This window comes from Pelecanus crispus, chromosome 10 (genome assembly GCF_030463565.1).
Source record: "Pelecanus crispus isolate bPelCri1 chromosome 10, bPelCri1.pri, whole genome shotgun sequence".
In the NCBI taxonomy this organism is placed as follows: Eukaryota; Metazoa; Chordata; class Aves; order Pelecaniformes; family Pelecanidae; genus Pelecanus; species Pelecanus crispus.
In genome coordinates, this window is record NC_134652.1 from 22,108,199 (window position 1) to 22,131,720 (window position 23,522).

General features: G+C 42.8%; 2 protein-coding genes across 4 annotated transcripts in view; one reads left to right on the forward strand and one right to left on the reverse strand.

The window, feature by feature from the left end:
- Window positions 1-7,767: 7,767 nt before the first annotated feature.
- Window positions 7,768-11,787, reverse strand: LOC104033816 (beta-microseminoprotein). Of its 2 annotated transcripts, XM_075717971.1 has the most exons (4): window positions 11,732-11,787; window positions 9,554-9,653; window positions 8,898-9,000; window positions 7,768-8,006 (listed from the first exon to the last, which is right to left on the reverse strand). In XM_075717971.1, the coding sequence occupies exons 1-4, from the start codon at window positions 11,732-11,734 to the stop codon at window positions 7,877-7,879; spliced, it is 336 nt and encodes a 111-aa protein (XP_075574086.1). In that variant the 5' UTR covers window positions 11,735-11,787; the 3' UTR covers window positions 7,768-7,876. The 2 variants fall into 2 exon arrangements, with proteins under 2 accessions (XP_075574086.1, XP_009484873.2); XM_009486598.2 differs by lacking the exon at window positions 11,732-11,787 and having other exon boundaries at window positions 9,554-9,677.
- Window positions 11,788-22,973: 11,186 nt separating this feature from the next.
- Window positions 22,974-23,522, forward strand: part of LOC104033759 (WASH complex subunit 2-like) — a 38,369-nt gene continuing 37,820 nt past the window's right edge. For both annotated transcript variants that reach the window (XM_075718003.1, XM_075718004.1), the window contains exon 1: window positions 22,974-23,087. In XM_075718003.1, coding sequence (XP_075574118.1) covers window positions 22,974-23,087 — 114 coding nt within the window. The remainder of the gene's footprint in view (window positions 23,088-23,522) is intronic.

Genomic DNA, 23,522 nt, shown 5'->3' on the forward strand with positions numbered 1-23,522 from the left:
AAGCTGGGGTGGCTACTCCATATCTTCTACCTAAGTTCCGGAGTTGAGGGCTAGCTCAGGAAGCCCATGTGAGAAAGCCATCATTATTGCAATGCATGTCACAATGAGACCACCACTCACCGGGACAGCCTTAGCTGGCTTTCAACTCAGTACGTTGGGTAAATTGGTGTTTCTTCAGTTACCAGCTCTTTCTTCAGCATGGCAGAAAAGAGCTGAAGTGCTTGCAGGTATCCATAGGTTTGATTAAAGCTGCCCACAATGAGCCTAACATTAATAAGTTAGTTTTGGCAATGCTGATGTAGGCACTGCCCTGAAACAGGAGATGACTAACACCACAGCCACACAGCTTAGCCTTTGTCTCCTAATCACTGGTAAAACCACAGAACATGTCAGACCATGAGCACAGGCACTGGAAATATCTTTACTGACATTGACAGAGTCAAATGTGCCCTTTGGATCTCTCACAAATATGTATGGAGCCAATTTAACAGCATCATTGTAGTTTGGGATACTGTCGGTGTTTCAGAGAAGGTATTTCAGAGAATTTTTCTACTAAAGGAGGGGGGAAAGGCTCAGTAGGATAACAAAGTAATACACTCTGATCCTAGACCAAAGCTGCCTTTTGCGCTGGTTGCAGTGAAGATGAAGAGAGTTCACACTCTCCCTTCTGATGTCCTGTTCCTATGCTGCCTGACCTAATTGATTTATATCTGTGGGATGGCTAAGGATGGGCCCTGGCTTTGCATGCCTGCTCTTTGTAGCCTTTATGTGCTGACAAGTAACTATTTCACCTTGGCTAAAATACTGTGGGAAGTACCACAGAGTCTTGTTCAAGATACTGGTTCCTCTATGTCTTCAAAGGTAATGTGGAGAAAGTATTTCATGATAGTTTGGAAGAAAATGACCATAAAATTACGTTGTCTTAATTCTGTTACTGAGCCTTTTAATTTTTTTCTTGCATTTTGTGGGGTTTGCATGCAATATTCTTCTTGACAGGCACGCTGCAGCAGTTTTTGTACGTGAACAAAAGTCACCAGACACATAGCAATTTATGATCCTGGTGTACTGCAGTGAGACTTGTGGAATTTGTTACAGCCAAAACTCAGTCAACTTGCTGGTTTGTTGCTCAACTCCTGCCCTCCCCCCTGCCCCCCCCCCCCCCCCCCCCCCAAAAAAAAACCCAACCAAACAAAAACACAACCAAACCACCCAAAAACCAACCAACCAAACCACAAAAAAAACCCCATACCCTAAAAGATCCAGCCAATGCACATGTGTGTTCTTTCAACTTTCCAGACAAACAGTGACCACCCAACTACTCCCATTGCAGGACGCTCAGTGTTTTGTAGGTGCAAGCTGTGCCAGGTATGGAGAGAAGTTCTTGCAAGCCACTTTCTTTGGAACACAGCAGGGAGTGACCTGTGTAAGCCTGGGCAGTGTCTAGGGACAGTGAAAAGCTCTTTGTGTGATCTGTGAACTCAGGGGACCTTAACAACATGCTGTGGTGCTGAAACCACTCAGAACAGCAAACTCTATGTAGATAGTCCATTCATACATTGATTACTGAGGTCATTTGTGGTCCGTATTATGTTGTGTTTCTTCTTCATATTGTTTGTGTGCAGGATAACAGGTGCCTTGCTTGTGTGGGGAACAGGTATCTCTAACAGATATTGCTCTGTTGAAATCTCGTGTTGCCTTCCCAACCTGTTTATTTCTTACTAAAAACATTCTAAGAATATCAGTGCCCTGCCCAGTTCTGTGCCCTCTTTCCACTTATGCTGATGAACAGAGTATCCTGTTTCTTCCTAAAGCGGGGAAAAATCTTGGGGACTTTCTTGAAGATTTACCTTGCTGTTTTACTTAGTCATTTTTCAGCTAGGATTTCTGGTTACATCTCACTGATAACCACATAGACAATGAGAGTAATGCAAGATTATTAGCCTTGGTTCTTCTGTATCTTTTAGTGCTAGGCAATCAACAGAGAGAAGTACAGTGTGACTTCAGAGTAGTAATGTTATTTTAAAAACCCAACAAACTAGCTAATACCTATGAAAAGCATTACTCTATAAACAACTTAAAGCAAGAAGACATGCATTAGAATGAAAGCAGTCCAGGAACCTTGTTTCTTAATGCAGCATTTCTGTACTACTTCCATTCTTGAGAGGGATCAGCTTTCTGCAGGAGAGAGTAAGTGCGGGGCTCCTTATGGAAGATAAGTTCACATATGCAGTCATTAAAACCAGTAGGTTGACTGGTACTACTATTGAGAGGGGGAAAGCAAGAGGAAGCATCAGGCATATCAGCTCACAGATCGTAAGTAAACACAATTTTACAAATACATTCCTCTTGACCTTAAACATACAATGCCTTGTATAATGTACATTGGTTTTACAATTGTTAAACAAAGTGCCACATCTGCATGTGAGAGAGGACAACTGTTTTAAGGAAAAGCACAAGCAAACACCACTAAAATACACGGTGCACTATTGACAGAAAAACATATTGTAAATGTGGTAGAAGGAAGTTTCATCTTGGTGGGAATGTTTTTGTTAACTCTGAGGCTCGTATACCCATGAACAACAAAGCTTATGCTCTCAGATCTGTCCTGGTATAGGAATTAGCAATGAATTATACTGACTTTACAGGCAAGGGGCACAGATGGTGTGAGTGACTTTTCCCAGGTAACATGTAGCATAGAAAAAATTTTAACTGAGGTCTCAATTCAAGCTGGGAGGCCCAAGCTGGTGACAACAAAGTCATTTCTCCCCTGATCTGAACACTTCTGTCTCCTTCCGCATGTAGCAGAGTCCCCATCTCTGGGCCAAATTTCAGTTTTAATTCAATGCCATTTCAGTGGGATGGGAAACACTTTATTTTTTTTCCCCAGTTTAGTTCTGTGGATAAGCAAAGATCCCTCTTGCTAAGGCAAAAATGCATTTTTTTAAAACACCTGGTAATTCCTTAGCTAGTCTGGAAGATCCTGTCAGGTCATGATCTCCAAATGAAGGATCAGTGCTAAGCAAGGAACAGAGAGACAGACAAGAAGATCTAAAGAACCAACTGCAAATGCCAGGCTGTGTTTGTAAGGAGGAGACCTCCATCTCTGTGGTGTGGGTAGCACTGAGGAAGATAGACACAAGTTCTATAGCAGCAAGGATAAAAGTCTAGAGGCAGTAAACCAGAATGGATAGGAGTGACAGACCTAGCCAAAAAGAGATCTCCGATACGAATTTATGGGAAATGCAGTATTTCTTACACTTCTAACTTTCAGCTCAAGCCATGTGGTAACAAAAAGATCTTAGACATCTTCAGTGAACCAGAAAATGACAGAAAGGTTTATTCCAGAAATAAGAAAACACAGTGATTCCAAACACAGCTTGCTATACCGACCCTGCAGCTGATTAAGCAAATTAAGATCGTAGGTCTATGAAAAGGTAAAGACTCTTTGATGGAGGTGTGACCTAAGGAGTTAACTATAGGAAGGTTGGTGGATGGGACCATTGCTGTAGTTCTTGCCACCAGTGCCTCTGGCTTTGTGGAATTTACATGGTGCCACAGCGCATCCTGCTCTGGCTGCACTGCCATTGAAAGCAGGCCTTCGGTCCTCCAGGTAGTACCAAATTTGTGCAGTCTTCCATTTTTAACACAACCTGCACATGCATGCACAAAATGAAGGGAGGCTTAACTTCAGTTTTATACTGTCGGTTACTTAGTTCAGTGACCTCTGGGCTTTTTGGGGGAAAGCTCAGTTAATTCTGTATATACCACACCTACACACTATTTCAGCTCTATTTAGAGAGCATGAGCTTGTTTCTATTTTCTAAACTTGTTAGTCACTGATTCCATGAAGATACAACTCAGCAGTTGGATATTATTGCTGCGTGGACTCTGAACAGACTGGGGTGGGGAGGGCAGCCACTGAGTGCTTCAGTGAAATCCATGGGATACCTTGGCTGTTGGAATCTTTTCTCTTTTTTTTCTTCTCTGCTGTCTTCCATTGTAAAGTAAAGTAATGTCAAGAAGGAAGCCCAGGAAACACTGCTGTGAAAATCCCACCATATCTGTGACTACTTCTTGGAAGTATTTTAACAGTTACTGAGAGCATACTTGTGCTAGAAGAATTGCTTTCCCCCTCTTTGAGAAAGCAAATGGGAATCACAGCACCTGAAAGGGTAGAACATTTAACAGACTTTATGTATTTTTTTTTTTTTTCACAAAATGACAGGTAGCATTTTATTTTTGTTATTCCTTCAAATGTGAAATAGGTTGCAGCTCAAATGCATGTGTCATACTACTATGGCTCTCTGACATATATGTCAACAGATTGACTCTGAGTGCTATGAATTTTTAATCTGAAATTTGGACTTATGATAACAATGTGTTGTTTCTAAGGAGCTCTTGCATGGCCTATCTGGTGTTTCCTGCAGGGTTGAATATAAAAATGGCAAAAAACTTATTCTGCAGTGTCTTACCAAGCAAATCAAAAAGAAAAATATTTCAGGTTTGGAGGGGTTCTGTTGGGATTTCTAAGGAAGTTACTGAAATTTGACTAGTAATCAACAAGCAGTTTCATTTCTGTGAAGGATGGAAAACTGAGCTGGTACGTCTCCATGTTTATGTCCTACACATATAACCCTTGTCTTTGTGGTACACAAATAATGACAAGTATTCAAAACAGAGGGTGAGTGATATATCATCCTTTCCTGCAGCTGGATCATCTCATGAATTTAAAAAAAAAAAAAAATTACTTGTGACAATGCTGTTAAGCATTTTTGCTCTCAGTAGAGGGGCTTTCCACTTCTTGGGAAGAGGGAGTCAACATTCCTGAGCTTTGTTGCTACAATTGTTTCATTTAGGGGGAAAAAAAATTAGTAGTGTCAGCAACTCTGGCAATAGAAAACCCAATACAATTGCATGTGGAAACTAACAGATTTCTTTTTTTCTTTTTTCCTTTTTTTTTTTTTTTTAAACATCTGGAGGGAATTTCTAGATCTTGGTGAAGCCAGACTATTCTCTGGAGCCTCTGGGTCAGTTCTTTCTACATTTCTTCAGCCTGGTAAACACACCAGAATTCATTTTCTGGCTTCTCTGGTGTCAGCTCTTGTTTGTGCTGGGCTGTTCAGATTCTGCTTCAAGTACATGTGGTGGAGGAGGTGCCCTTGGAGTGGAAGATGGGATTCCCCACCCACAGATAACTTCTGGAAGGATGTGCTGATCACTTTGATCAAATGTGCTGTTTCTTCCCAGTCTCATAACCTTAATGAATATATTGAGCATGAGATCCAAAGTCTGTGGTAGATTTCTTGTTTCAGTCACTCATACTTTTACTGGTGTTGCCAGCAAATCAGAAGCCTTGCACTGAGAAAGTCATCTTCATCTGTAAGCAGATTGGCATGTAGATTCTACAGAAACACTTAGGACTCTAGGGGGTAATAAGGCTCCTAATTATAAATAAATAAATAAAGGTCCAAATAAGGTAGTAAGTAGAAAGAAATTCTATTTAATTTAGATGTGAATTAAGTACCTGTAAATCACTTAAAATGTGAGGTCTTACTGAGGAACCACCAATATTAAGAACATGAATGTGACCTTATGAGATAATAAGCTAATCTTCAGAAGTTTCAGAAGAAAAATGTAGCCTTAATTTGTAAGACTATTGTAGGGCGAAACTTAGAATACTGAAATCATTCCAGCATCACATGGCACAGTTCCAGACTGCAACAGACTGGATGATAATCTTGATGTGTGCAGTTCTCAGTGGTTTGAATTAAAAAATAATCCATGAGGATCTTCCAAGTCACTTTTGCGATAAAAATGTTTCTTTTTAAAACTGGGATTTTTAAAAATATATGAAAACTGATTCCCCCTCCCCAAGAAAAAATTCTGTGAGCTATTGTCCTGGTTTCAGCTGGGATAGAGTTAGTTTTCTTCCTAGTAGCTGGCATAGTGCTGTGTTTTGGATTTAGTAGGAGAAGAATGCTGATAACACACTGATGTTGTAGTTGTTGCTAAGTACTGCTTATGCTAGTCAAGGACTTTTCACCTTCCCACGCTCTGCCAGGTGCACAAAAAACTGGGAGGGGGGGCACAGCCAGGACCGTTGATCCCAAACTGACCAAAGGGCTATTCCATACCATATGACATCATGCTCAGTATATAAACTGGGGGGATTTGGCTGGGGAGCAGCGATCGCTGCTCAGGAACTGGCTGGGCATCAGTTGGTGGGTGGTGAGCAATTGCATTGTGCATCACTTGCTTTGTATATTATTATTACTGTTGTTGTTATATTTTTGTTATTACTACTACTATTTTACATTATTTCAATTATTTTCGCAACCCAGGAGCATTTCTCACTCTTACTCCTCTGATTCTCTCCCCCATCCCACTAGGGTGGGGGAGGGAGTGAGTGGCTGCGTTGTGCTTAGTTGGTGGCTGGGGTTAAACCACGACAGCTATTTAGGTAGGTAGTCTTTGGATCTCCATGCTCAAAATATTACTTCACCTAAGAAGCTGCAGCTCTTTGTTCTGTGAGAACATTCCTTCAGGTATCAGCTGAGGTTGTGTTCTGTGTAATTTTGACATGAGCTGGCAGAAAAGAGGAGAAGTAATTCCGGACAAATTTCAAAATTGTTCCCCTCCTGCAGGATACCAAAACTCTTTGGAGAAAACTTACCTTAAGACCTTAAGCAATGTGAGAACATTCATTTCCACATGCTGCTGTTTAGGGGAATTTTGAGGAATTACATGATTAAAACAGTGAATGAAAGCCAGATTTTGAAAAGACATATGCAAATGTTCGTACTGGAAAAAGCTGAACTGACTCTAATTCTGCCCCCTCATATTTTTTCAGCCTTGCAGGAAGTAACTGTACAGAAATACAGAGTTACTGACTGATACCTAGCCTGTGGTGCAGAGAATGTAATACCAGTGCTTGCAAAATGCCTGGATGTTTTTCCCAAAAGGAGGTATCTTAAGTGAAGCCATAAGAAAGTTTAAAACAATGTTCATAGGCAAATTACCAAAAACAAAGCCAGAGAAAACATACCACGTTAAATCCTTCTGATTTTATTGATGGTTCACAGAGCTTGAGATGGGTCATCTTGAGAAGCAAGTACCCTTGCTAAATAAACATAGTCTGACAACTGATTTTTGGCCAAGTGAGGATCCCTGCCCTAAGAATGCTCAGCTGTGCGTAACCTTGTACTCTTACAAGACAACAGACTTGCGGTGATTATGGAACATCACTAAACAGTCCACTTGTCCTGAAAGGTGTGTTTCTTTTCAAAGCGTGCAACAGCTAACTGCAGACTGTTGTGGGTTTTTAATACTGAATTCTGGAGCAAAGAGGCCATGTAGAATCAGCATGTTACAGGGTATTGTTGCCTGGTCTCCTATATGCAGGCAGATTCATGATGCTACCGATTCCCAAGTGGGAGATTAGATTCTGAAACCCATCACTGGCTGACTTCTTTCTCCAGGGAATGTGGGGAATTTTTATACTGAGAAGACATAAGGCATCTGCATGGCATGTTGGAGTAGTGAGGCGAATGCATTCTTCTCTCAAAGAAGGTGACATTGCCCAGTGTTATTGTATAAAAAAGAAGCATCACCATGAAGCGTTTCTGGATGTTTCATCTAGATTTATTGTATTCAGAAAAGCTCAGTGATGCCAATGCAAATAATGACAGAAGTGAAACGCTGTATCTGATTATGCCTCTTGTATACTAAATTAGAACAATTATGAGATTAAAAGTGATCTGCCGAAGTACCCTCTCTCACAAGATCTCCCATGTCTTCGAGCTTCTCTGTGATGGCAAAGCATCTGTGGGAAGGGGAGGAATTCCACAGTGCAGAGAGGTTCAGAGCAGGTGGGTTGTTAGCCCACACGAGAATAGACAAAGCACTCCTTTGAGGGATCACTCTTCTGCACCACATCATAGTTGCAGCTTTTCTTGTTGAAAACAACTTTACAGTTCTCTTTGTCGTAACCAGTAGGAGTATGGAAGCTGTCATTGGCAAAGAGAATGCAAATGTTAGACTGAGAGCAATAAAAGATTCAATACTTCAGTGGTTCAGTGATTATAGCTTGAACTAGTGCTGAGTGAGATGCCTCTGAAGCTATGGCTAAGACCAGCCTAGCTAGCTTGAGTGCCACACAGCTACAGCCTCCAGGGCCTCTAATGATGTCTTGCTGCACTGCACTTGTGTAGATGCACAAATATGCTCAGCACTAGCATAGGGATTTCTAGCACAGCACTCTACAGTGTGACATAAACATGGGCTCGGCACGTTTTATCTCTTTTCCATTGATTTTTCAGTATTGCTAGTTTGCTTAGAATGTAGTAGATGTTTCCTGACAGATAGTGTCACCTGAGCAAAGGCGATGATTGTAATCAAGCTGTTTTGGCCCTTTGAGAAGGTTGGATAAGAAAGGAGGATGTTGGAGATAGATACTTCAGAGCAGAGCCTTGTCACTCTGGGGTCAGCATGTTCACTGGAGAAAAGCATCTCCAGAAATGGATTCAGGTCATCATAAGCCCTTTAGATGAGCTTCACTTAAGTCCCTTGTGGAATTAATTCCTTCCTACCCCCACTTTCCCTGCAAAGGAAAGACTTAACTGCAGTGTAAGAGGGGTTCACAGGTTGCTCAAAATTAAAGGCAAGCGCCAACTGGATGTGTCTGGAAGGGTCTGTGTCCACTCCCAGTCAGCAGAAAGTGAGCTAAGACAAACACAGCCAAGGATCCAAATGATCAAGAGCTATGTGTGGCTTGCCCTAGCTTTGTGACAAGGGTGAGGAAAGAATCTCTTGTGCCCTTAGAAACTCATTTATTCACAGCAAATGGAAAGCTGTGGCCTTCCTATAGGCAATGATACTACCAAGAAGTTCAAACTTACAGGGAGCAGCAACGCATTGCATCTTGGCTGCAGCTGCATCTGAAGCAATTATCCGTCCTTGCAATCTCTCCAAAAGGGTATAGTTTTCCATCCAGGACACAGCCTGCATAAGACAGCAGCAAAAGAAAACACGTTCTTTAAGCCTTCACATAAAGGCTGAAAAGTTTAAAGGTGATTGCAAGTTTTCTGGAAATGTTTTCTTGGCAATAGTAAAGAAGAAGTAATTTTGTTCTCCAGGTTATTACCTAGACTATTTTGAGAGCCTGAATTTGTTTCTTATTCACTTGTTAGAGACAGTTTCAGTGTGACAGATATGGGGTGAAAGTGAGCAACCAAACAGCCAGGTCTGCCACCTGGCACCACACTTTATTCAGAACTGCCCTCAACTCCAGCATCAGCTCCATGTACTGGAATGGCAATAGCGACCCACCACCAATAGCAGTAATATTGCTGCAGCCATACCCGGTCCAGGGGAAGGCTTTTTTTTTCCCTACTTTTGGAAACTTGGTGCTGGAACCTCCTGTTTGTGTCTTTCTGGCATCTCCTCCACACCCCCACCCCCCCCTCCCCCTTGTATTTTGAGCCCTTCCTGGCAGCTCCACATAAAGCTGAGCTGCCACAGAACAATCAAGTGAGAGGACCTTCCCTCTTCTTACCTTTGGTGGCCTCCCCTGGCTTGTTCATTTTAGAAAAGCAGTATGCATCACCCAGTGTCACTATGATGCCCATTGCAACAAGGAAAGCCAGAAAGCTCTTCTGTAAAAGAGATGCAGAGCCCATGGCATGAATTTAATTCCACTCTGATTATCTTTGTTGTCAAAAGCTAAATCACTGAACCTGAAGCAAAAATTAGAAATAACCTTCTGTGTACATGGAAACATTGGAAAAGGGCATTCTAGATACTTCACTGCATTGATGACTTTTTCCTATAGGTGAGAAGAGATGAAATGATATGACATAAATGTGTCAACAGCATCACTCCCTGCTGAAGTCCAATCTCTAGAAATCACAAAAATCTTCAATAGTATTATACACTTGAAAACCCTGTCAGACTCTTATTAGTGCTTTATTTATTGCCTTTGAGTCAGATTTAGCTATTTCTCCAGCAAATCACTGTCTGTAAACTCTTAAACTGTGCTATTTTGTGGTGCCTGGCCAAAGGAAAATTGTCTCAGCAACTCTCGTTCCATGAAGTTGTAAGATGTAACATTGCAGCTGGTCTCTGCTGAGGCTCCATGTGCATTTGGCGTAGATCTGTGGGGCTATCTGTGCTGTGCAGCTCTCCAAGGGCTTTATGAGCTCAGGGAATCATGGCTTTCCACAGAGGATCTCAACATGCTTGGGATACTGCTTGCTGTATATTAGTCATCCATCTCATCTTGAGTTTGGTGGTGGCTTTCCTCCAAACTGGTTCAGGTGCTTGCAACAGCACAGGCCAGTTCTACCAGAGGTCTTGCTGCTGTAACCCATGTCTTTACAGGAAAGACTAAAATCCTTCTTTTGCTGTGCTGGGCTGCCTTCTGTGAATGTTTTATCCTTTGTTTGCTACCTTATCTCGCTATTCCTAGAAATGCCAGTCAGATGAATTTGGGCATGCTCCTCTCTCTAAAGACCAAAGTTTTCGACCTTCACTGAATCTAAACAGAAGGGGAAGTCTGTGGTGTCCAATTGCTGTCTGAACTGGCCTTACGCTGTAACAACCAAAGGATACGTCAGCTAAGCAACAGACAGTTAGCAGTAAAGAGCCCACATGTAAGTAGGCTGAGCATAGAGGGTATCAAACAGGTAAGAAAGCACTGGCAGAAATAGTATCCTTTACTAGAAATGGCAGAGATTATTATAGTTACACTGATGCGAAGGGCTCTTAGTTAAACATCAGAGTTGTGTCGTTCTCGGCGGTCTGTGAGCAAGGCACTTGAAGGAATCTTCCCCCCCCCCCCCCCCCGCCCCTTGTTCTCTCTCTTAAAAAGGGGGTGCCACCAGCCATCTTGCAGAACAGAATCTTCCAAACCAGATTTAATGGCCTTGAAAGTGGGTGAATTAGTGTGGAATGAGATACCAGATCATTTTGTTCAACTAAGTCTTGTCTGAGTATAGCAAGCCCTCAGGAAAGCTTAGTCAGAGAAAGAGGTAGATGATAATTTCTCCCTTTCTTTATGAATCTACATATATTACAGAAACTACTGCCTCTTCTGTAAAACTTATGCCATTCCCGAGATTCTCATCAAAGCTAGTAATTGATGTCTGTATCTTTGGGGATTACATGAACATATCTTAGAGGAAAACTAGGCCATAGGTCTTTGTCTATCTATTTAGCATTACCTAACTGTTGATTCAGATTCTGCAAACACATTTGGAGGCTAGAAGAGCTGAAATGGGACACAACTTGATAGATCAAAAGAGAAATGCAGACAAAATACACTGTGTATTACACTTTTAATTGTAAAGGGACTATATTTTAAACTGTATTTCACATCTGTAGGTTTTGAAGGCACGTTTACAAAATTCTGAATATTTTCACAAATATTTCTGAAAAAAGGATAACAGCAAGTGAAAGACTGGGAGATATATGTGTACAGTTTCTTGCAAAGAGTTACAAAACAAAGAACAAAATTCACTACAATCTTCACAAAGGTGTCTTACTTTCTTTGCATCTTGTAGGTTTTTTTAATAAAATATATCCACATTTAAAAACATCTAACTAGGTGATTCTTTTAGATATCCTTCTTTTGTAGTTTTAAAGCAAATAGCTATTTGTATCCTCATTTACAACAACAACAAAAAAAAAACCCAAAACCCCCAACAAACAAAAAAACCCAAAACCTTTGACTTACCATTGTGGAACACTTGGATTCCAAAGAGCTCCAAATCTCCAGAAGAACTCTGCAAGTGCTTTTTGTGGAATCTGAGAGCAAATATTTTATGGTGCCTTTATGTTGAGCAATTCAAGTCTAGGAAAAAAGCTTACTCAACTCAAATGCAGTTATGTTGAAATTTCTGAAGAAATCACTGAAATTTCACCAGCTGGCAATGAGAAAATGCTTGATTCTGTAGAGCACTGACCTGGGCAAAAGGTTGAACCCAGAACTTTGTATTCCTTTGAAGCATTATGATTAGAAGAAATGCCTTTCTGATGAAATACGAGTATTGATAGCTAAGCTGTATCATAGGCAGTATCATACGGTTAGGTGATTTTTAGCTGTGGCACGAATGCATGCTGACCATTTCTGCTATCAGTGGGCTGGAATATACATAGAGTAGGGAACTAAGTATTTATAGCTTAGGGAGCTTTTCCCAGGTCTTTGCATGCTCATCTTTAATGCTGCGGTGTGCACTGTAAGATAACCGAAGATACTTGGCCATCACCAGTATTAAAACCTCTTAACATTCAGATCTTAGTCAAAGCTGGATCACATTACAACATTTCTCTTTCTCCAACTAAAATAAGAATTTCCTCCCAAATCAAAAGCCTGCTGTTGCTCTTGTGGGGACTGTTCAGGCTTTGACCTGAATAACTGTGATAAGAGTATATAATCACTTTTATATGTGCAAAATACTTCCACAAGCAGTGATAAATTTCAGTGTGCTAATCAAATACTCTGCTTTCTCTTGTTCCTGCAACCTCTTTTTAGAATGAAATAAGGGACTGTGGCCCTACGTATGTTTCAAAAAGAAATACTTTTTTACAGATGCTGGCAAGCAATTTGACTCAATCCTGTGGGAGATTTAGCGCCAGCTACAGGAAATTTGGCATATGATTTTAAGATTACATTTAGAAACTTTGGACAAATACATCAAATAAAATTTGGCTGTACTACAAGCTAAATCATTTTGGGCTTTTTTTTTTGTTGTTTTTTTTTTAGAGTAAATTAAACAGAGTTGTAAATACTTTGGAATGGTGGCAAGAAAAGTTGTCACTCGTTTCTTCCTATGGACTATGTATTTCTGAGTACTAATAATAATTAATTGGTGTTTTGGATGTATTCAATCCAAATAATTCAGCAAGAGGGGGAAAAAAAATTAAGTACATTGCACAACATGACTCCATGACCACCTTGGAGGAAGTGCTGATATTATGTTGAAGTCTGTGCAGGTTTGATAATCCTTTAGTAAGAAATACATAATTCATGGAAAGTTACTAAGCATTCAGTTTTACAGACTATACACCTGATTTGTTGTTGTTGTTGTTCTGGTATAATCACTCCATGTTTTAAAACTTTCTTTTCATGAAAATCACATTTATGTCATTGAGAAAATTCAGTACATTTCCTTTCTCAACCTTTTCTAATAGCATACTTGATAGTAGTATTTTATCATCAAAATCTTCCTCTTGTCTGTGCTTACAGAGTGTCAAGTCAGTTTATAACTTCTCTCAGGGGGGGAGTACAGGGTTTTTGGTCTTCAGTTGTGTAGCACAGATTTTCTTTCATTCCCGTAACCCATTTCTGAACAGTCTCCAATCTGATAGTATCTCATTTTAAATCTGAGTATAGAATAAGGTATAAAAGCTTGTAAGTGTTGTGGAAATGACCCCGGATACTATGAAGGACATAATGCCTTTTCTGTAGATACATCCAGGGATCACATCTGCTGTCTTAAGCACCATATTTCTAGACACAAAACATTTGCTTTCTATCCCTAAATTCTTCTCAGGGATGCTGTTGTTAATACAGATTTTATGTTTTACAGAGTTTTAAAAAATTCCTATTCCTATAGAAATTAACAAAAAAAAAATCAGTAAATCATGGATTAAGTAAGCACAGTTTATTTCACCATCAAGATAACCTGACTTAGTCATTATTTGTCACATTAAGCATTGTTTGCAAACTCTGTCAGCAATGATTTTATATTTTCTCCCAGATTACTTGATATAAGGGTTTTATACAAGTGTAGAGAAACTACAGATGATATGCACCAACCTATGGCTTGCACCAGTTTTACAGCATTCCCTTCCCTTTACCTACCATGTCCATGCTTTGCTGTCCCCAGGTCACCCTGGGCTTGACAGGAGAATTTTATGCCAGTCCTTTTGTGGTTTTTGATAGACAGCTCAAAGCAAGACTGTTTTTGCTTTCAAAGCGTTTGTTAGGCAGAATGCCTTATTCTTCTGCTAATGAGTTCTTGATAAAGATGCCGGAGCCCTGCCAGCTGCGCTGCTGATTGTCTGCTGGTAGGCTGATACTCCTCTGAGTGCCTTTGAACCTCCTGCCTCAGGATATGCAGCTGTTGCTTTAAAAGAATTTAGTCTCTTCCTGAAGTCTTAGCTCTGGCTACATCTCCAGTGAGTTCCTTTATTAATACACTTTTTTCAAGAATGATTGCTTCCATAGCACTATGCTAATTCGCTTTTCACCAGTTGTCATATAGCATGAAGAGAGACAAAACTGCCTGACAAGCCCTCCCATGAAAAGTGTATCATCCTTGTGATCAGCCCAGCCATTTCCAATAATTTTCAATATTCCTATGAAGTTGATAGCTGGGTTATGAAAACACACAGAGTTGAAGGTCTGCCTTTTCTAAATGCAAGACTACTAAAAAGCAGGAAACATTTTTAAAGCTTTGTTGGTAGGACAGCTGCTAAGGATTTCACACTTAAACCTTTCCTAGTTGAGTGCTGCTAAACATGGCTGGTCTCTTTCAGCTTCTCAGGAAGCATTTTCTCTGCAGTGTTGGCACCTGGAGAAATCTCTGAAAAGGTTATCCTGTCCAGCTAATATGGTATTATTTTTGTAGTGGGTAAAGCACTTTTCTAGAACCTTCTAAGAGGCAGGTTAATTTGGGGTGATGGAAAGGAAGGTGATGCTATTTACCCTTGTCCTGTCCCCACAGTCCTTCTTCACGACGCACTGGCAGTTTGCAGCTCAAGGTAATCTATTGTTACCAGACTGTTTATCAAGTGTGTTTTTAGAGCTGGAGAGAGAAAGAAAAGCCTCATTCCTCTGGTTTCAATTCCAGGCTATTTAAAAATCTTTTAGTTAAATTGATGTAAAACCTAGCGGATGCTGTTCCTTTATTTTAAGTGTAGTAAACTTTACGTTGGTTTAAACCTAGCAATACATCTAAGTAGTAGTTTGGTGATAGTAGTTTAAGTAAATTCCCTCTCAGTTAAAGATAAACTGCTAGAGAGATTCATTTTTAAGTGCAACTAAATGTTTTTGCACTGGCTTAAATAAACTAATTTAAATTAATTACTGTTAAGGAACTCTGGAGTGTAAGCAAGAGTTTAGAATAATGTTCTTGGAGAGACACACCATATTATAACCTGCTAGACTAGATTTGCCACTGTTGTGGTCAGGAAAGGCCACTTCTGTGTATCAGGATTGATGTATACTCTGCAGCAGCAGCAATTAAAGCCATGATCCTTTAATAGCTTTAGAGGTTACATTGCTGTTATGGGAATTAATTCTCTGAGCATAAATATGTATACACAGGACTTAGCAAGAATTCTTTGGTATGCCTCTAGAACTGCTCTGCAGCTTTATTCCCTTTGTAGCTGCCTTTGGCTATTCATCTAAGTATGTATAATTCTGATGTATCCTGTTTCACATAAAAAGGAATACGCTTTTCCTTCCTTTTTAAATGTAAGGTTCATGTTCCACCACACCAAGCTGAGTGTTGTGTTTGATACTCTAGAGGAAAGGGATGCTATCCAGAGGGACCTTCACAGGCTAGAGAAGTGGGCCCATGAGAATCTCATGAGGTTCAACAAGGCCAAGTGTAAGGTCCTGCACCTGGGTCAGGACAATCCCAAACGTGGATAGAGGCTGGGTGATGAGTGGATAGAGAGCAGCCCTGCGGAGAAGGACTTGGGGTATTTGTGGATGAAAAACTGAATATGAGCCAGCAATGTGCACTAGCAGCCCAGAAAGTCAATCACATCCTGGGCTATGTCAAAAGAAGTGTGGCCAGCACGTTGAGGGAAGTGATTCTCCTCCTCTACTCTGCTCTTGTGAGACACCACCTGGAGTACTGTGTTCAACTCTGGGGCTCCCAGCATAAAAAAGACATGGACCTGCTCGAGCAGGTCCAGAGAAGGGCCACAAAGACGATCAGGGGGCTGGAGCACCTCCCCTATGAGGACAGGCTGAGAGAGTTGCAGTTGTTCAGCCTAGAGAAGAGAAGGCTGTGAGGAGGCCCTTATTGTGGCCTTGTAGTACTTAAAGGGGGCCTACAGGAAAGATGGGGAGGGACTCTTTCAGGTAGTGTAGTGATAGGATGAGGGGTAATGGTTCTACACTGAGAGAGGATAGATTTAATTTAGATATTAGGAAGAAATTCTTTGCTGTGAGGGTGGTGAGACACTGGAACAGTTTGCCCAGTGAAGTTATTGATGCCCCTTCCCTGGAAGTGTTCAAGACCATGTTTGACAGGGCTTTGAGCAACTTGATCTAGTGCAAGGTGTCTCTGCCCATGGCAGTGGGGTTGGAACTAGATGATCTTTAAGGTCCCTTCCAACCCAAACCATTCTATGATTCTGTGCTCTTACTTTCCATCAAAAAAGCTTTCCCTTTCAGATCTTGCACAGCTAGATGTCCTCGTGGTGGGTTAATACACGATGAGAGAACAAGTATTTTGCAAAGTTCACTGCTGATTCCACAGAATATACATATATCATGTAGATAAATATTTGCACATAGGTCACACAGATAACTAAAGCTCATATACATTGGAAATATAATATAATTTTTAGCTTAAATGGGTTTGAAGCCTACTGAGGAAAGTTGGAAAACTCCCATTAACTTCTGCAGTGTTCAGATTATACCTTAGGGCTTGGATCAAGCAAAGCGCTTAAGTATATCCTTAGCTTTAGCCATGTGGGTAGTTCCATTGTCTCCAGTGGAGCCACTCCTTGTTCTCAAGCACATGCTTGGTGAAACCCTTTGCTGGATCTAACCTGGAACATAAGTTCACAGTCATCCTGGCTCTGTGTTTCTTTACCAACTATGATATATCAATTGATATGAGAAGTTTAATTTCTTTACCTGTTTACAAAAGTGGGAGTGTAGCACTACTTCACTAGTCCTGTGAGTTTCGTGTTTCAAAGTTTTGCTGAAGGCTGAAGTAGAAAACCATGGGACCGTGATTCAGGAGCTTTTTTATTTTATCGTTCTGATACTGACTTCATGCATGACTTCAGGTGGCTCCCTTAAGTGTGTCAGAGATTTCAAGTTTCAGAGCTTATTACCTGACTGTAGAGGACCGCAGACCCCAGAGATAGAACCCAGAAGTCACCTTCCCCCATTCCTCACATACTAAGCATTCCTACCCCACACCAAGGGAACTCCAAGTTAATGGCTGTCCTCCAAGACCACAATTTTACAATGAGAGATGAACTTTTGGGATCAAAGAAGGATCAAACCTACTTGCAGGAAACCATGACCCAACAAAGTCATGTGTGTCCAAGTTCAGGTTGCGTTAGAGGATTAGCAGTTCTGCTCTGGAATTTTTTTCCTTCTTCAGGATTTCTAGCTGCCTGAACTGAGCTTATCATCCCGGTTATTTTTTTCCTGCTTGCACAACAACTTATTGCAGTAGGTCATTTGACTCAGTACATGGCAGCAAGGTCTTTTAGGTGACGTGGGTAATCATAGTCTGCTTATTTCTGACATTCAGGTTATAGTAAATTATTTCAAAGGAAAGCTGATTTTGAATTCCCCAAAACAAATAAATGCACTGGTAGGCGAGTGGTGTATGCTGTCATTGCGTTAACCAGCAATGAATCCCAAGCAGGAAGGGAAGTACCTCTGGGGGCTTCAGGCTCCTGTGCTGGTCCAGTGACAGCACATGTGTACTTATTTCTAGCTATAGGCTAGAACCCTTTCTACACTGTGCACCAGAGACCGAGGTATCTTCAAGCCCTGACTTCACTTGCCACCCCCAAATCCTTTTGCAGCCTGCGGATAGCACAGGTGCTGGGACTATCTCTTGGAGCCTGGGGCTTTCTGATAACTGCAGGGGTTGGACAACCACATCTTCCCGTATCTGTACCAAGCCTTAAACACAACCTGTACATGAGAACAAGGAGTAGTAGGGAAAATGAAGATCAATGCACAAAATGTGTTGGGGTTCTTTCTTGTCTGATACAGAAGCTTATCTTTTAACTGTAACTTGATGTTTTGTTTTGTTTGCATCCTGTTCTAAAGTTATAAAAACGTATTTACTTTGTTAGCTATTGGGAAAGCTGTCTGTGGTACTCTCTTTCATTTTTCACCTTGTAAATATTTGTGGGTTTAACCAAGTGCTGTGTCTGTTTAAGCTTTTGTTAGCACTTCCAGTATAAAGCAACAGAAAGCAGTATTTCTGCCAAGGTTTTTACACACAGGAAAAAAGAATTACCCAGACTAGTTATATGGCATATCATTACCCAGATTATCAAGAAGAGAGAATTACATTTAAATTTATATTGAATGTCATGTCAAGACTGTTTGTCCACTGTAAGCTGTAATTTCTTCACGGACAAATGCTAATATGAATTTAGTAACCACTTCACACAAACAGTTTTAAAAAAATAAGTAGAAGAGAAAAATCAGATCCTCCTAATAATCCTGTATGAATAAAGAATATTTCTTGTTATTTCATAATCTGTGTATGTGTGTTAAAAAAATCATTCTGTCTTTAGTAGAGTTGCATGTGGCCTAGCAATGAATGGGTATAGCAAGCACAATACCTCCCTTAAAGCTGGTCATGTTGTCTATAGGGATATTTTCTGGACAAAACAATCTACTACTTGGTTTGAGAGTAGTCAGGCTCCACTCCAAATGAAAATGTTTGCTTTCAGCTCTGCAGAAGTTGTGAAGAGACTGTAAGCTGTGATCATACGTAACAAATGCACAATACTGGCCTCCAAATTATTTTCAAGGTTGCATCATCTTGCCTTTAGCCTTCTACAGCCATTCTGCAGCTGCTCAAAGTTCTGTGCATTCCTATGGGCCTGTGGAAATCATTGTGGGTACCCCCTGGGGACCAGATCCATGGGAAGGAATAGGTGTCAACTTGTGCAAGAATGTAAATACTGGATTTCCTCCTTTGCTTTGCAATTGCTTCTTGTGCTGATGTTCACAAATGTTTCTCTGTGGATATAAAGAACAAGCTTTGAGGTTAACACAACTTATGCTTAAACTGGTGGATTAAGGAGTCTTAGTGTGCTCTTTGGTCTGGATAACTCCAACTGTTTGTACTACCCCTCCCACCACTTTTTGTCCCCATTCTGTGCCTTGGTTTCACAGGAAGGAAACTTAGGGATCTAAGCCAGGAGAAAACCATCCAGATTGCTATAGCACAGAATCCCTAATTGTGCCAGGATCAGCCCCCACTGCTCAATCCAAACTCTGCTAATTTCATTACTACATTGAGGAGGCAAACTACAGACGCATATTTATGTCTGTATCCCCAGCTCAGTTGGGAAATCCCAGGGCCAGCTGTAATTTCAGGCATATCCCTGAAGCCAAGTCTGTATGTAAGAAAGCTTTCACACTAGAACAACAAATTTTCATCACTATTGTCTCTAGTTTTAAGTATTGGCTTATCAGAACTAACGAGAGGATTTATGGACCGGCAGCAGTCTGGGGTAGTAAATTTTTAGACAGGGCTAACAAGCAATTTCAGGACAGGCAATATCAGGTTTTCCACCATGGAGTAACATTGCAGAAAATAGACTGAAGTAGGACCAGGAAGAGATCCATAAATGTTTGTTTCCTCTTGCACCATGTCTGCATAACTACAGCATCCCATTACGCTGTGCTAGTTCTTCTCCAGAAACTGGGGTGCAGAAGACAGCAGCAATTGCTGTATGTGTTATGTTTCTCAAACCTGTCTTGTGTATATTTTCTTGTGTATATTTACTCTGGCCCACCTCTGCAATCCACAGGGGCCTCCCAGTAACCTCCTGACTGCCTGACCCCACCTTAAACACTTTCATTGCAGCCTTTCGGGGCCCCATCAAAAGACCTCTGGCTCATCGCATGCTCCTGCAAATGCACAGGGCTGAGCAGTTGCACGGGACTGGCAGATTTACAAGGAACACCAGTCTGCTGCAACTTCCACCCTTGTGGCCATGCAGGAAAGGACTTGTCCCCCAGACTGATTCCAGAAGCACTCTGCCCTGCTCTGGAAGGTCCTAGGGAGTATGAGCTGCACAGACACAGATCTCAGGGACATATACAAGTAGCAAGTGATGCCACAGAGCTAAGACATGCCTGTAGGCATGGATATCAGCGAGATCAGCTCTGTGCAGTCTTACACGTTCTGTTTCTTAATATGCAAATTAGTCCCTGATGACGTATGTGATTTTTGACACCTTTACATTGCATATTCATTTGGAAAGTTCTGAGAGGAACAGCAAGTGATTTTTCTTGTTGCTATCTTCTCTCTAACCTTTAAAAGGAACCTGTCTAAATTCCTCTCTAAAAGGAATTTTAGTACTGAAATGCTTTTTGGGACCCTGACGGTAATGTTTAGGTTGGGACTTGTAGAAAGCAGATTTTTATTGTGCCATTTGTAGCCCTCTCTGCTCAGAGACTGCTGTATGTATCACAAATAAACAAGGGAACATTCAGGTGCCAAGTTGCTGGCTGTCTGTTTTGTTTTGTTTTTTTTTTTTTTTAATGGAAACTAATCTGCAAGACCCCCAGACCTGAAGCTGCTTGATGGTAAGACCCAGTATTTTTCAGCATCAGTACACACAGAGCATATAGACCTCATGTTTTGTAATGCACAAAGTTCTGTGCCAGTAGACCTTTGAATTATCAACACAGGACTTGTTGGATTTTATTCCACACGTCGGTGAATATCGAAAGAAACTAAAGGCAAATTTACCTGGTTTTTGGAATGTCGCAGAGGAAGGAACTATGGCAAAACACTAAAAGCCTTGGAGAATAATTTTATATTCATGCCATCTGTGTGTTTTTTAACAGTCTTGCTCAAGATGTAGTTGTGAAACTAGCCTAGTGTCCTGGTTTCGGCTGGGATAGAGTTAATTTTCTTCCTAGTAGCAGGCACAGTGCTGTGTTTTGGATTTAGTAGGAGAAGAATGCTGGTAACACACTGATGTTTTAGTTGTTGCTAAGGACTGCTTATGCTAGTCAAGGACTTTTCAGCTTCCCATGTTCTGCCAGGTGCACAAAAAACTGGGAGGGGGCACAGCCAGAATAGTTGATCCAAACTGGCCAAAGGGCTATTCCATACCATGTGACATCATGCTCAGTATATAAACTGGGGGGGGGGGGGTTGGCCGGGGGGCAGCAATCGCTGCTTGGGGACTGGCTGGGCATCGGGCAGTGGGCAGTTGCATCACTTGGCTTTTTTTTTTTTCCCCTGGATTTTGTTCCTCTTCTTGTAGTTTTCCTTTTCACCATTATTGTTATTATTATTCTATTTCAATTATTAAACTGTTCTTAACCCATGAGTTTTCTTACTTTTACCCTTCTGACTCTCTTCCCCATCTCATCTGGGGGGGAGGGTGAGCGAGCAGCTGCATGGTGCTTAGTTGCTGACTGGGGTTAAACCATGACACCTAGGCTAGTATTTTTCTACTTGTACTTTATTAGTTTCTGCTTTATTATGAGTATATCAAAACTCTTTAAATTCTGCTAGGGTTGAAGGCTGAGCCAGTTCAGTAATGGTATCTTGTCATAGAATCACAGAAAAATAGAATCAAAAGGAATACAATGATACTTTGCTTTTACAAGTTCCTCTTGCTTTAATTTAGGAATATCCTTCAAGTATCTAGATATAGCCATTAAAATCAATATATGAGAACTTGGAGATCTTGGGCATTTTTTCTGTTTTAAACTGAGAACCCAAGTAAGAAGGAAATCACCTGGTGCCCTGGTTCCTCACGAGGTCTTCTGTGGTATCAGTGTAGCCAAGTGCAATAGATAAATAAACTCTATGTGCTATTATCAAGGGTTGATCTAAATTGACTATTTCCAATGAATTATTTAGTTACCAGCTGGAAGAACAGATGGTTTTATTGTTGTTTCCTTTCTTCTTAATTTACTTGTGATAAAAAAAGATATGAAATACAGTGGTATGGCAAGGTTTTATAATCCGTTGGAAAAAAAATGACTTAGTGAGAAAGCAGGAAGTTAGAGTGGGTGTTTGACCTGTAAAGGCCCAGGGATAATTGTCTGCGAATCCCAGATTGGCGATTTGCACTGTATATTTATTTATGTTAGTATATACAGTATTTTCTTCTAGCAAATCCTGGAATTCCGGTGTGGGTTTATTAAGACTAATCCAGTTTAAATCAAAGGAGATTTTACCTGACCTACAAGGTAAGTCTTACGCAGTTTTGTAAGAAAAACAGGAGGAAGGGGTCCCTCTCTACTTGTAAGAGCGGGCCCCGGCGTAGCCGCTCGCCGCGCTCCAGCGGGGAAGGCCCCTGAGGGCTGCTGCTGCCACCGCGACTGCTGCCGGTGCAGGGCAGGGCCGCTCTGCCCACGCGTCCCTTACGAGCCGGGAGCGGTCTCCCCGCCAAGGCCGCCAGGCCCCTGAGGCAGTTGCAGCGCTCGAAGCCGTCCCCGATCTGGTTCTTCGCTCCCCTCGCCTGGGAGCCGTGGGTCCCCACAACCCGCAGAAGGGACGGCGGGAGCATCCCTCGCCCAGCTGGGAGCAAGCGCAGCCCGCTCGGCTCAGCCACCCTCCCGGGGCTGCGCGCTGCGATCATTTAGGAGCGGGTGGGTGCCCAGGTGAGCCCCCTGCTCCTCCTGGACTGCCGGGCCGGGCCGTTCCCAGCGGGGGTCAGGCCTCCGGCCGCCGCAGCCCCGTAGCGGAGGCTTCGGGCCGCCGCGGGGCTGGGGCTTCCCCTGAGGCGGCGGAACGGCCCCGCCCGCGCTGCCTCGCGCGGCGCCGCCGCGCCCCCTGCCGCCCTGCCCGTGCGCAGGCCGCGCGGGGCGGGGCGGGTCACGTGACGGCGCTCAGCTGACTGGCGGCGGGCGGCGCGGCGGATGGCGCCGGCGGGCGCGGGGGGAGCATCGCGGCCCGCCGTCACGGTGAGCGCCGGGGCGGGCGGGCGCGGCTGCGGCTGCGGCTGCGGCTGCGGCACCGGCCTCTCGGCTCACTGCCCTTCTCCCGCAGATGAACGGGGCCCCGCGGGACGCGGCGGAGCCGGCGCCGGTGTGGGAGCGGCCCTGGTCGCTGGAGGAGATCCGTAAGGGCAGCCAGAGCTGGTCCTTGGCCTCGGACGCCGGGGTGAGCGGCGCGGCCGGGACCGGGCCTGGGTCTGGAGGGTGAGCGGGCCGCGGCTGCCCCAGGGCCGGGGCTCCCTGCCCCGCACCCCGGGGCTTGGGGGTGTCGGGCGGGGCCGTGTCGGGGCGGTGCTGCCGCCCGCTGGCCCGAGCAGCGGCCGGGGCCCTGCCTGCCTGCCTGCCTGCCTGCCTCGGGCAGGGCGCTGCGGCAGCAGCCCCCCGCGGCCCCGCCGGGCGGAACGCGGCGGGCAGCCCGAGTCAGGGCCCGGCGGGGGCAGGCTCTCCCGTTGCTTTAACCCTCTGGTCCGGGCGAGAAAACTAAAATGAGGAGTTGGCCCGAAAGGAGACGCAGAATGAAGTGGAAACAGAGTAGGATGAGGCTTGGCCCTGGGTGTACGTGGGGGTATTTTAGTCTAAACTGTGTTTACTTTGATGCTCA